Raw genomic sequence first — 10,787 nt, 5'->3', positions numbered from 1 at the left:
CCCCCCCCCCTTTCTCCTCCCACACAGAGACTACATTTCGAGGAGTAGAAGAAAATGCCACAGTGATTCAGAAAAATTGTATCATCTTTCTTTGTTTATTGTAGAGATAGTACAATATCTTTCTGTATATGCAAGATTATAAAATGTAATATTTTTTTTGTGTGATGCATGATTTCTACAAATCACAAAATTGCACAAATTATATGTCTCGAAAAATTGCATGAGTAAATTATAAGAAATATACCATTTATAGAAATGCATTTTTAAGAACGTCGCAATAATAAAAAAATATTTTCTTAGGCATCTCGTTCTTTAAGAAATATTTTCAACAACTCAATTTTTTTTAGATTGTAACGCAAATAAACATATACTTGACTAGCTTAAATAATACTAGCGCTAAAGTAAAAATAGCCGCTAAGTGCGAATTATTTGCATCGTTTTACAATTATTTTAAAAATGCAATAATAAAACTGTTTTATGTTTATGTTTTTGTTTTTGTTAAAGCTATATGCAGAAACAAATATCTTACCCGATCGAGCCGAAATATTTATTGCACAAAGCAAATTGAAAGATACGAAGTATAGAAATCACGTAGCGCTCGATCGGAATTTTCTTTGCGTTATCGTCTAAATTTCAATTTGTACAAATTCTTTACTTTGTAATTATGAATTTATTGCAGATTACAACCACTTTCATTTTTTGGATCTTTGTTATTTTGAGGTATTTCTTCCTCTTTTACCGGAGGTAAATCTTGTTCTTTGCTGATTTTCGCTGTTTCGAACCCAATAAGGGTTTTGTAGATTCCCAAATTCCATAGATTGTCGGGAGAAGGCATCTGGAAAGTAATTGGACTGACCAATCCAAAAGTTGCTTTGCTATCTAAAGGAGGTACATCGTGAACCACTGGGTCATGATATCTGAAGAAAAATATTGATTTTAACGTCTAGAAATAAAGTAAAATGATAGCAAATTCAAAATAATCCTTGCTCACATCAAACTGTTTTCTCGTTCGCATTTATCCAATGTACGTTGCACAAGAGGAGCTAAACGTTTGAATACCAGATGTTGATCAGGTTTTACTCTAGGAGCTGGTCCAGTTGTTTTGCTGTATTCCTTGCAAAAAGCCATTGACTTTTCTAAACAAGCTTTACTCTCTTTCAAGGCTCTTATTGCTTGTCCACATTTATCCATAGCCAACAAGTTGTCTCCGCAGTAACTGTATGCCTTGAAAATGTCATACAATGTAATGAAATTTGAATTCAGATTCATCAAGTCAAAATGTTAATCAAAATACTTACATATGATTTGTAGAACATAGATTTTAATTCTAAATATTTTATCCATTGACCTGAGATTTCTGCTTTAAATGGCCTTAATGTATTAGCTGCATCGTTGAATAGTTTACTGGTCTCATTAGATAAGGCTGATATTAGATTGACATTGTGCTTTAGTTCCACAGCTCTAGCAACAGTCACTAAAATTGATAAAATATTGTTGTAAATTATGAAGTAATTAGATAATATCACTGTCAATTGTAAATTTATACCTTCTTGTGCTTCGGCAGTGCACTGATTGATGTAAGCATTAACTACTCGAGAATCCAAATCACTACCAAGAGGTGGTGGACTTGTCAACTGGGGCAGAAATTCTGTTTGCACAAACGTAAATATTCCTGCGGCTCTTCTCAACATACTATGCACTTCTTTAGCTTCATCCATAGTAATGCTACAATAACGAAAACAAATTTATTAACAATATATCAGCGGCATTACAATAAGTTTAAAACCATGGGATACTGACTCTTCTTTCGCTGCTATCATGGCAGCATGTTTCATGAACCACAGGCCTACGTTGATACTCATGTTAGCTGCTTCGTAAACAGCGTCAGCAAAAGTACTGCAAAAACATCATCATTGTCATTGACATATTTGGTTAACAACAACAACATTATACGATCGTAACGTACACAGTGCTCGCTCCAAGCAGCGTATGCGTCCACTTGAAGATGAACGCGTCCCTGAGCTTGCTGGGTGGAGGCCTGCCGACTTTCCCATCGCCGTCGCCGTCCACTTCCCAAATGAAGCCGTACAGCAATTGCAGATACGAGGTGTACGCGGGCTCGATCATCGTGCTGTCGTTGTTTGGATTTTTGATCAGCTCCAGCAGTCTGTTGCGACTGTTCTTCAGATCGCTGCAAGTATGATCATCGATAACAATCGATCAAGGCAATGCATATAAACTTGTATTATTATAGCTCTTACTTGCAAAGTTTTCGTGACGCATCGGTCGGATCGTGATGCTTGAGTTCGAATTTGTGCGGGGTCGTTGCTTTCAGGACGTTACGATGAAACCAGTGAGCCATTGTTGTCGAGGTATAATATAAGTATGCAAAATTCCTTTCTCCCAAGCAGTCGATGCACTCGAAACAATAATATTTACGAGTTCGTATAGACACAAGCAGAAGAAGCGTAGCTTCGATTAACCGCACAATTGAAACTCGACGTCGATCGACTTCTTTATCGCCCACGCATCATCTTTTTATTTCAATACGGTAGTATATACAAAGCCGTAACAAGATCTCATTTTCTAATTATCAGTCGCGAGTTTGCGTTGCCGTTATTATTGAATGCTCGGACACGATTTAATGCGTTTTATTATGATAGCAGCACAAAACAGCTCCTCCGCACTTGTGACTCGATAATCGGGGACTACTGCTGTATGCCTCTTGGTTTTGTGCTATATGTGTGCGCGCAGAAAAGCGGCGGAGGAGACGTCTGCGCAAATTCGCACACACGTACACACACATACTACATTTTGCACGAGGTAGAATGAAGAGGGGAGGGGCTACGACGATTTGAATCTCCGCAGATGGTCTTGTAGTCACGAGAGGTAAGAGAGGTTGACATATGCCGCGGCGAGTGGAAAGTTTTTTGCGGGTAATATAATATATATTTATTATATGGCCTATCGCGGATCTTGTCTCCGTAATCTTGAAAAAAAATTTTTGATTCGATTGCTTGTATATTGCATAAGAATGCGAATGCTTGAATTAAAGGTTATATCCTTGTAGATGCGTATCGTAAAGCTCGAGTTATCGAGAAGTCGAGATTTCCAAAATTTCGCGAAAAAATTCGCGTATTTTCGTATGATTACTTCATACACGAAAGAATTACGATATATCTATTATAAGAATCATTAAGCGCTTATACGCGTGTATTCGATTAGACGCGGCGTTCTAAATTTTTTTCTTTCTGCCCTCGGCGTTCAAAACCGGAATTAATCTATACGCTAATCGTAGATAAATGCCACTAAAGAAAAAAAAACAACGAAGAAATTCCATCTTTTATATTTATTTATTCTTTATAATATTTTTCTGTGTTTATACGGATTGTAGCTTCTTTAAAAAAATTTTTTCTCACGCACAGTTAACAATTCATCGGAAAACAAAAATACATTATACAATATTCTTTACAACATGTATTAATATCTTTCTTTACAACATGTATTAATATCGTAAAAAACAAGAAAAGAAATACATAAATATAGTTTCTATGTATTGTCGTTACACAACGTAATCATTAAAAAAAAAAAAAAACATTATTTTATTTATATCTTTACAATACAAAAGAGTCGTATGACAATTTTTCTTCTGTTATCACATTCATCATCATCATCATCATCGTCGTGAAATATAGGTACAGTATATCGTCATACGCGCGTTAAAAAGTAACTGGACTGTGTGATATGTAAAAAAAAAAAAAACAAAACGACGATGGTCGCGCATACACAACCGTTATAAAAATGTCTTTATAGGTTTCAATCGCGACGTCACATTGTCAACGTCGATTATAATACTCGGAAGACGTTTTTTTTCTTCTCTCTCTACTCCTCCACACACGCAGTTTAGTTATCGTAGATTCCGAGGTATTGGTGGCAGGCGGGGCAGTAATGCTTCTTGGCTTGACAGCCGTCCATGCAGTAGACGCAGGCGGCGCACGGACACAGTCTGCAAAATATATAGAATCGCCGATCAGTATATCGCCGATAAATAAAATCCATTAAGCCGATAACGATCCAAGACCAGATCGGTTCGATAATACAATTTTTTTTAACGTATTTACCCGAAGAGGCAGAGTAGCAGGGCGATGATGTGGGTCTTTCCGGTGGCTTCCGTCTGGATCTGCGTGGTGATGGTGCTGTGACAGTGGGGACACTGCATGGACTGCGGATCCGGGCCGAATTGCGTCTGCTGGACGATGACGACGGGCGCTGGTGGACGATGAGAGAAAAATTATTAATTTTTTTTTTGTTATCTCGTCGCGAATGTATAGTAACGACGATAAGAGAATTTAATTGTACACGACATTGTATTTGCTCTTTGGATATTTTCAAACTCGATTATAATCAAAGTGTAAAACCCGAGTAACCTCAACTAGTTTTTTTAAATGTTGTATCGTGCGTACAGTTACCGAATCGGCTCAGGTCCATCATTTTCAAACGATCAAGATTATGTAACCCCAAATAACCGCGTAACTATCCAGCTTGTGTAGTTTTTTTTTTATGATGATACATGAATGGGCATTCGTTTCATCGACCCGACACTTCAACTTTTTTTAGACCAAAGATAAACTATATATGGTAACCTAATCGAGTATTTTTGTTCGATCGTTCATTCGCGAATAATCAAAAATCCAAATTATCAAAACCCAAGAAGTCAAACGTGTCGAATTAATTAATTGCTTACTCTCTTGCATCGGCGTGGGGTAGTTGGGGCTGTAGGGTGGCGGCGAGACAAAGCCAGCTGGCGGTGGTGGTCCTCCTTGTCCCTTATTCATTGTGTATTGAAAAAAGTTTCTGCAACAAGGAGGAAAATTTTCAATTCGTCTTGCGTATCTATATTCGAAAACCGGTACACGCGAATCCGGATTTTTTATGCGAAAAATATTGTCATCGAGCGGCGCGCGGCATACAAACTGCGCTCATTAATTGAGATCACGTTCGCGCGGGGACTTTGGAAAATATGTTTTTTTGCATTATCAATATAAATATGCGACGAAAGTGCGCGCAGCCTTGAGGGTAATACAATTTTAACGATTCACGATACACACACACATACACTTAACGATCGAAAACTATCGTTAGCGAAAAAAATTTTTTTTTGCTTCTCTTTATCACAACTAGAACTCTCGATGACTCACATACCAAAAATTACACTTACAACAACAATTACGAAAAAAAAAACAACACAAAAGTTGAGTGAATCACTGTGCGCTGCTGTGAACGATCGACGCTCGACTGTACCGAGCTCCGAATCGAGCAGGTGCTATTATACTCGTCGTATCGCAAAAATCGTATAAAGCAGGGAGGAGGAGAGAAGGAGGAGAAGAAGGAAACAACGCGTATCAAAACTTGACGCGACACAAGCTCTTCTTATCTCTCTCTATCTCTTGTGTACCCGCGTAAATTTTGTCCCTCTACGCGTATGTAATCGATAATAAGCGCGAGGGATAACGAAATTTTGCGCGAAAAAGTAGAGTAGGCATCGGTGCAGAAGAGGGCGGACTGATAACGATCGTGAATCACACCGCCAACACACAATAACGCGGTAAACGATGACGGACGAGTTACATTTTTAGAATAATGAACTCAATTACATGCCCGAGTCGCGTTTTTATAATTGATAATGATCGCAGGCCTTTATGACGTTCTTTAAGTCTGAATCTATGTGGGGTGCAATAAAAAGTAGGTCTTGATTCTTAAAAGATGATGATCAGATTTGATATATATCGTTACGTGGGACACACATTTTTGAGGAAATGTAGAGACAGATTTGACGCATACACAGGGGAAAAACGTCACGTGCGCGTGCCTAACATTTACCTTACGTCAGTGTCAACGCAGTTATTTCCGAATGATTCACGTTATTTGTAGTTTCATAACGATAATAGATCTTATAAAGGGTGAGACAATTTTTATTGATAGTGATAAAAATTCAATTTACGCAGGTAAGAGTACGAGATAATTCAACGGTTTTTTTCTTGTTCGTAATCGATTTACGAATTTCAGACTACCCAGTACGTTGACTACTGAGTGAAGAGGATTATACTTATGAACGAAAAAGATATTTTTCTCTTGCGCGAATGTAGCTTTGTTACGTATTGAGCCTCGTAGCGGTAATCGTTAGAATCAAAATATATTTTACTCGTGACATTTTTGACGCGCTTTGATAAAGCAGCAGTGACTCGTGCACGAAAATATTGAAAACACAGGGGAGGTTCGTAGCCGATTGTAAACACAGCAGTCGCGAGCATAGGTATTTAGTGTAATATTTAATACGAAATGTATTTGATTGTTATATAAAATGTTGTATGTTCTAGTGAAACGTATATTGAGAATGAATATTTTTTAAGGTGTATCCTCCCTAGAAAATAAATAATCGGAAATAAATCTAAAAAAGGTTTTAATTTGACTCTTGTCAATAGAAAAATTGTAGCAATAATGAAGGAAGATAAACCATGTACCATTTTGGGCGTAAAATTGTATAATCTTAGGTGACAATGACGAAACAAAATCGGATTGTAAGTGTGATAACATTTTTATTAATTTTCTTTCTTAAACAATTTTTCGAACAATTTAAACAATATTATTTTTTCATTTCGTTTTTTGCTAATTCCTCGTCGCAATTTCCTGCGATAACCAGTTTTTTGGCAGCATGTTTCTTCAAAATATCAGACGCTTCGAAGTCTGTTATTTCATTTGGATACAGCACTAAATTTTCCAAATTATGTAAGATTGGAAAAGATTTTAAAGACGTTAGATTGTTTTTCGATAAGTTAAGCGACTTGCACTGTTGCAAACAATAAAGCTGATACAGCACTTCGTTGCTGAGCAAATTACATTGTAAATTTATTTTAGAACAAAAAGTCAAATATGACTCACAGCCACCCAGTGTTGTTAAGTCTAAATTTGATAAATCAATGGCTGTGTCTTTATCGTAGCCATAAGGATCACTAATTATGGAGTTTAATTTATGTTTAACTTTACATTTGCTCAACATATCTTTGTAATAGTTAGAGCGCAGTGGATCAACTTGAATTAATTCTTCCAATATTGAGATGATTGAAGAGTAATTACTGTTTTCATCCAGATCTAACATCAGTTGTGCCACTGTCAGCTTGGCCCACTTGTTTGAAGGTTCCAGCTCTATTAATTCTTTGTAATTACTCAATTGTTCTTCTAATTTTGAAACATCACGACTATCTGGTAATGTTTTTTCATCTGATGTCGAATATGATTTTCCTTCAAATTCAACAATAAAGTTGTCCAAATTTTCTGGTTTCAAATCACCAAGATCAACAAACCATGTTGGAGAGTACATTTTACCATTAGCTGATTGCCAGCTCCACTGACAATTGTCATCCTGCTTATCTTTAAATAACAGTTTTAAGCTAGAGCTCGACACTTGTTTATGAAATACAACTGTGATGAAATTTTTGTGCAGCCTTATGCACCACAGTTGTGGCGGTGATTTCCAATAATTCAACAGCCATCTCTGATAGAACCAAGTACTCGTGTCGCTTGGATCCGTGAAAGTAGCGTTCATCACCAGATCAATTTCGTTATTGTACACCTGTTGATTGGCAGCATCGCCCAATCGATTGCCGTGCAACTGCTCCAACAGCTTGCTTCTATAATGCCAAGAGGAGTAATTAGAAAAGTTGTTCTCAATTTTGTTGGTGGTAAAGTTCAGCTCGTCCTGCGGCGTGAGCTCTGCCTTCTTAGCCACGAATCTCCTGTAATCCCAGCAGTGAAAGTTCCTCTCGTCCAGCTCGAGGCACTTCTGACACAGGGCCAGCTCCTTCTTCCAGTTGGGCTCCTTAATGCGCTCGATCACCCACTCTCTCTGATGCCAGACGCAATAGGACTTTGGATTCTCCCTCAGGCAGGCCTCGGTCAGAGCCAGCTCGTCCTCCAGTGCCTTCTCCAGCAGCTCCTCGCCGCTGGAGCTCAGCCTGTCGCTCAGCAGTATCTCCCGCCTGACGTTCCACAGCGTGTACACGTCCGGATGATGATAGAGCATCTTCTTGGTGATGTCGGCGAGCTGGTCGTCGAGCTCGCCGGCCTTCCTCATCTTCATCGCGAGCAGGTAGCAGTCCTTGAACTCGCGCGCCTTCTTCTGCTTCTCGGCGCGCATTATCCTCTCCTTCTCCTCGGTCGTGCGTACCTTCACTCGGCCGTGCATCTTGTTGGGCTGCTAACTTTTTTTTTTTATTGTCGTTCGTTAACGATCGCACTTGTTGCTAAAAGAACACACAATGCACACAATACGACAATGAGTCTTTGGACAGCGCCTCTCGCGCGTTTGTTTTGCTGCCTGGTTCTGTTGTTGTTTTTAAGGTTAAACGTGCAACTACGACACATACACCGGATTATTAAAGGTCTTTTCTTTTGCGAATTACGACGTAAAACTCGATATATGGTCAATCGTGCGATGACTCAATCGTGCACAGCACAAATTCAGAGTTACGCTTATGTATTTATTATTATGTGGGCGATCGACGACACGACTGTTGCGTACTGACACACTGACAGCAGCAACTAGCAGTAGGCCGCGATGATCGTGCAGACACTGTGCCGCTACTTGCTTACTTACTCACGCTACACACGCACACACATCTATCGCAGAGCATTAGGCGGAAAGGAAACTTTTTGCAACAGATGTTTCGTTCGTTCGCAATGTTCATGAAGTAAAATGTATAATTAATCGAAGCCGAAATATTGCGAATCGGAATGATCCTGTATATGGGTTCATTAATCTAACGCACACATATCGTACGTGGCTATAATATCGATTATCGGTTTTTCCTTCGGTGGGGTAAGACCTAATATGAGCAACGCATCGTTTTGCAAAATAATAACAACAATGATGATCGCGTTTCGTCATGCTCCGGATGTCGACTTGTGTGTGTTTGTGCGCGAGGAGCAGCCAACGATAAAATTACACGTATCCTTCGCGGCGCAGCAGCAGCTTCCAACCGATTTTTCGTCTCTTATCGGCTCGCGGCTGAAAATACATATACCAGTAATTAACTGCGCGACGCGTAACTTTTTTATATCGATTTATACTTTTGCGTCTTTTTTTACGTGTGTATGTGATATACATATTGTCTTTCTCGCTCTCGAGCGGAGTCTCTTATCGTAATCTATAAAACATTGTTCGTGACATTTTTTTTTTTTTTATATACATGCCCGTGTAATAACTGCGCTGCGCACCACGCATACGTTTGACAATCCGTTATGACAATTCTTTTCTTCTATTTCTTCGACGTTTTATCTTGGTGGAAAAAAATAAGAAAAAAAGATCGCTAGAGAGGTAATGAGTCGAGTATGTAATTCTTTTTTTTTTTGACTTTTAAATATATGTAAAAAGATAATGTTGGCTGTGACCCCGCGCCTTTGTATGCTCAATTCATCTCTTTCTTTCTCTGCTCGGCCCGGCTTTATTTAAGAGGGAGAGAGAGAGAGATCGGTTACATCTGTAAATTACCAAGAAAATATGCCTGTACGCTCGCTCAGCCATTCCCTCGCGTACTCGGTATAGCGATAAATATTTTTGCGATTAAAATTTTGCTTATACGACCTCGAGCGCAGCGCGCGAACGTATATCATTATATATTCGACAAAAGTGTCTCTCTTTCAGCTTCGCGCACGAAAAAAAAAAACGAGAAAAAAAAGGAGAGATAGCGAGAGAGAAAAAATGTGGCGCGGCTGTATTTTACACGCAACGGCTTTGAAGTAAAAATGTATGAACACACAAAGCACCGATCGCGTCGAGAGCGGAGATCGGCCGAGTGCGCGTGTACTTGGTCGCCCGATATATTATATATTCGACAACTTTAATGCGCACTGTTATGTCTCTCTCCTTTTTTTTCATGTGGCGCCGAGATAAGTACGTTCGAGATTTCGAATATTTTAATTTTAATTTTGTCGTCTCGTAAATTAAATGAAGAAGAAGAAGAAGACGATGAAAATGCACGAATCGTTTTGGCACGGATCGTGTCGCAAGGTGGAAAACAAATATAAGAGAAGTGGGTCAAAATAATACACAGAATGCGCTTGTTATAATTTCCTACATTTCGACTATCGCAAACGGTGAGAAGTTGAACGTATGAACAACAATAATAAAAAAAATATTGATCGCGCCAAAGTTAACCCTTTGTCAACATTTACACTTAAATAAAAAACTATACTAGTATGAGCTCTCACCTGTTCGATCGAAAGTTTAAAATAAAGCGATCTCCGCCGACTCCGTTGACTATATGATATTATACACACGTCTGTGGTGCACACTAAACTCGCTGGCGGCCGGATCGGTACTGCGCGACGGCGTAGCGCAGAAAACTTATAAACTGCGCTCTCCGCGCCTCGATAAACGTTCGCACTAACGAGAGCGACAGAGAGAAAAGACGGATAAAACCAACGCATCTGTATGTTTCTCTCTCTCTCTCTCTCTCTCTCTCTTCCTCGTTTTTGCCTGTTCTCTCGCTCTCTCGAGAAGTGGGAGAATTCGTTACTTTTTTTTTTGTGTGTGCACACACGTTTGGGGAAGTGTCTTACGATATATACAACACACATCCTATATAAATAGACTCGATACAATATTGTATACAGGCGAAAAATTGTTCGAGGGGAAAAAACGGAGCAGGGAATAGCCCAGGCATTGTACTCATCTCTCTCTCTCTCTCTACTACTACTTCTACTCCTAAGACTTCCCCGATTTTACATTA

The 10,787-nt window shown here is 39.0% G+C and overlaps 3 protein-coding genes across 4 annotated transcripts; all 3 read right to left on the bottom strand.

The window, feature by feature from the left end:
• Window positions 1-66: 66 nt before the first annotated feature.
• On the bottom strand, window positions 67-2,710 carry LOC106657559 (BRO1 domain-containing protein BROX-like). The gene is made up of 7 exons (XM_014379147.2): window positions 2,262-2,710; window positions 1,967-2,191; window positions 1,801-1,896; window positions 1,547-1,725; window positions 1,299-1,474; window positions 992-1,224; window positions 67-917 (listed from the first exon to the last, which is right to left on the bottom strand). The coding sequence occupies exons 1-7, from the start codon at window positions 2,360-2,362 to the stop codon at window positions 671-673; spliced, it is 1,257 nt and encodes a 418-aa protein (XP_014234633.1). The 5' UTR covers window positions 2,363-2,710; the 3' UTR covers window positions 67-670.
• A 752-nt stretch (window positions 2,711-3,462) lies between these two features.
• LOC106657581 (lipopolysaccharide-induced tumor necrosis factor-alpha factor-like) lies at window positions 3,463-5,329 on the bottom strand. 2 transcript variants are annotated; one of them, XM_014379177.2, is made up of 4 exons: window positions 5,219-5,329; window positions 4,745-4,854; window positions 4,122-4,269; window positions 3,463-4,006 (listed from the first exon to the last, which is right to left on the bottom strand). In XM_014379177.2, the coding sequence occupies exons 2-4, from the start codon at window positions 4,833-4,835 to the stop codon at window positions 3,904-3,906; spliced, it is 342 nt and encodes a 113-aa protein (XP_014234663.1). In that variant the 5' UTR covers window positions 4,836-4,854; window positions 5,219-5,329; the 3' UTR covers window positions 3,463-3,903. The 2 variants fall into 2 exon arrangements, with proteins under 2 accessions (XP_014234663.1, XP_014234664.1); XM_014379178.2 differs by having other exon boundaries at window positions 5,203-5,305.
• Window positions 5,330-5,553: 224 nt separating this feature from the next.
• Window positions 5,554-10,441, bottom strand: LOC106657580 (geranylgeranyl transferase type-2 subunit alpha). Its single transcript, XM_014379176.2, has 2 exons — window positions 10,267-10,441; window positions 5,554-8,300 (listed from the first exon to the last, which is right to left on the bottom strand). The coding sequence occupies exon 2, from the start codon at window positions 8,240-8,242 to the stop codon at window positions 6,644-6,646; it is 1,599 nt and encodes a 532-aa protein (XP_014234662.1). The 5' UTR covers window positions 8,243-8,300; window positions 10,267-10,441; the 3' UTR covers window positions 5,554-6,643.
• Between the last annotated feature and the right edge of the window lie 346 nt (window positions 10,442-10,787).

The sequence above is a fragment of the Trichogramma pretiosum genome, unplaced genomic scaffold (genome assembly GCF_000599845.2).
Source record: "Trichogramma pretiosum strain Unisexual culture from Peru unplaced genomic scaffold, Tpre_2.0 scaffold86, whole genome shotgun sequence".
Lineage (NCBI taxonomy): Eukaryota > Metazoa > Arthropoda > Insecta > Hymenoptera > Trichogrammatidae > Trichogramma > Trichogramma pretiosum.
Note: the sequence above shows the minus strand (reverse complement) of the source record. Positions and strands in the feature narration are given on the sequence as shown.

Excerpts from the sequence above, each read along its gene's own strand:
- LOC106657559 (XM_014379147.2), bottom strand. The coding sequence starts at position 2,362 with ATGGCTCACTGGTTTCATCGTAACGTCCTGAAAGCAACGACCCCGCAC. Across the intron at positions 1,475-1,546 it reads CACTGCCGAAGCACAAGAAG|TGACTGTTGCTAGAGCTGTG; the intron begins GTATAAATTTAC and ends TATCAATTTTAG. Across the intron at positions 918-991 it reads GAACGAGAAAACAGTTTGAT|ATATCATGACCCAGTGGTTC; the intron begins GTGAGCAAGGAT and ends ATTTTTCTTCAG.
- LOC106657581 (XM_014379177.2), bottom strand. The coding sequence starts at position 4,835 with ATGAATAAGGGACAAGGAGGACCACCACCGCCAGCTGGCTTTGTCTCG. Across the intron at positions 4,270-4,744 it reads CCCCACGCCGATGCAAGAGA|CGCCCGTCGTCATCGTCCAG; the intron begins GTAAGCAATTAA and ends ATCGTCCACCAG. Across the intron at positions 4,007-4,121 it reads CTGCTACTCTGCCTCTTCGG|ACTGTGTCCGTGCGCCGCCT; the intron begins GTAAATACGTTA and ends TATATTTTGCAG.
- LOC106657580 (XM_014379176.2), bottom strand. The coding sequence starts at position 8,242 with ATGCACGGCCGAGTGAAGGTACGCACGACCGAGGAGAAGGAGAGGATA.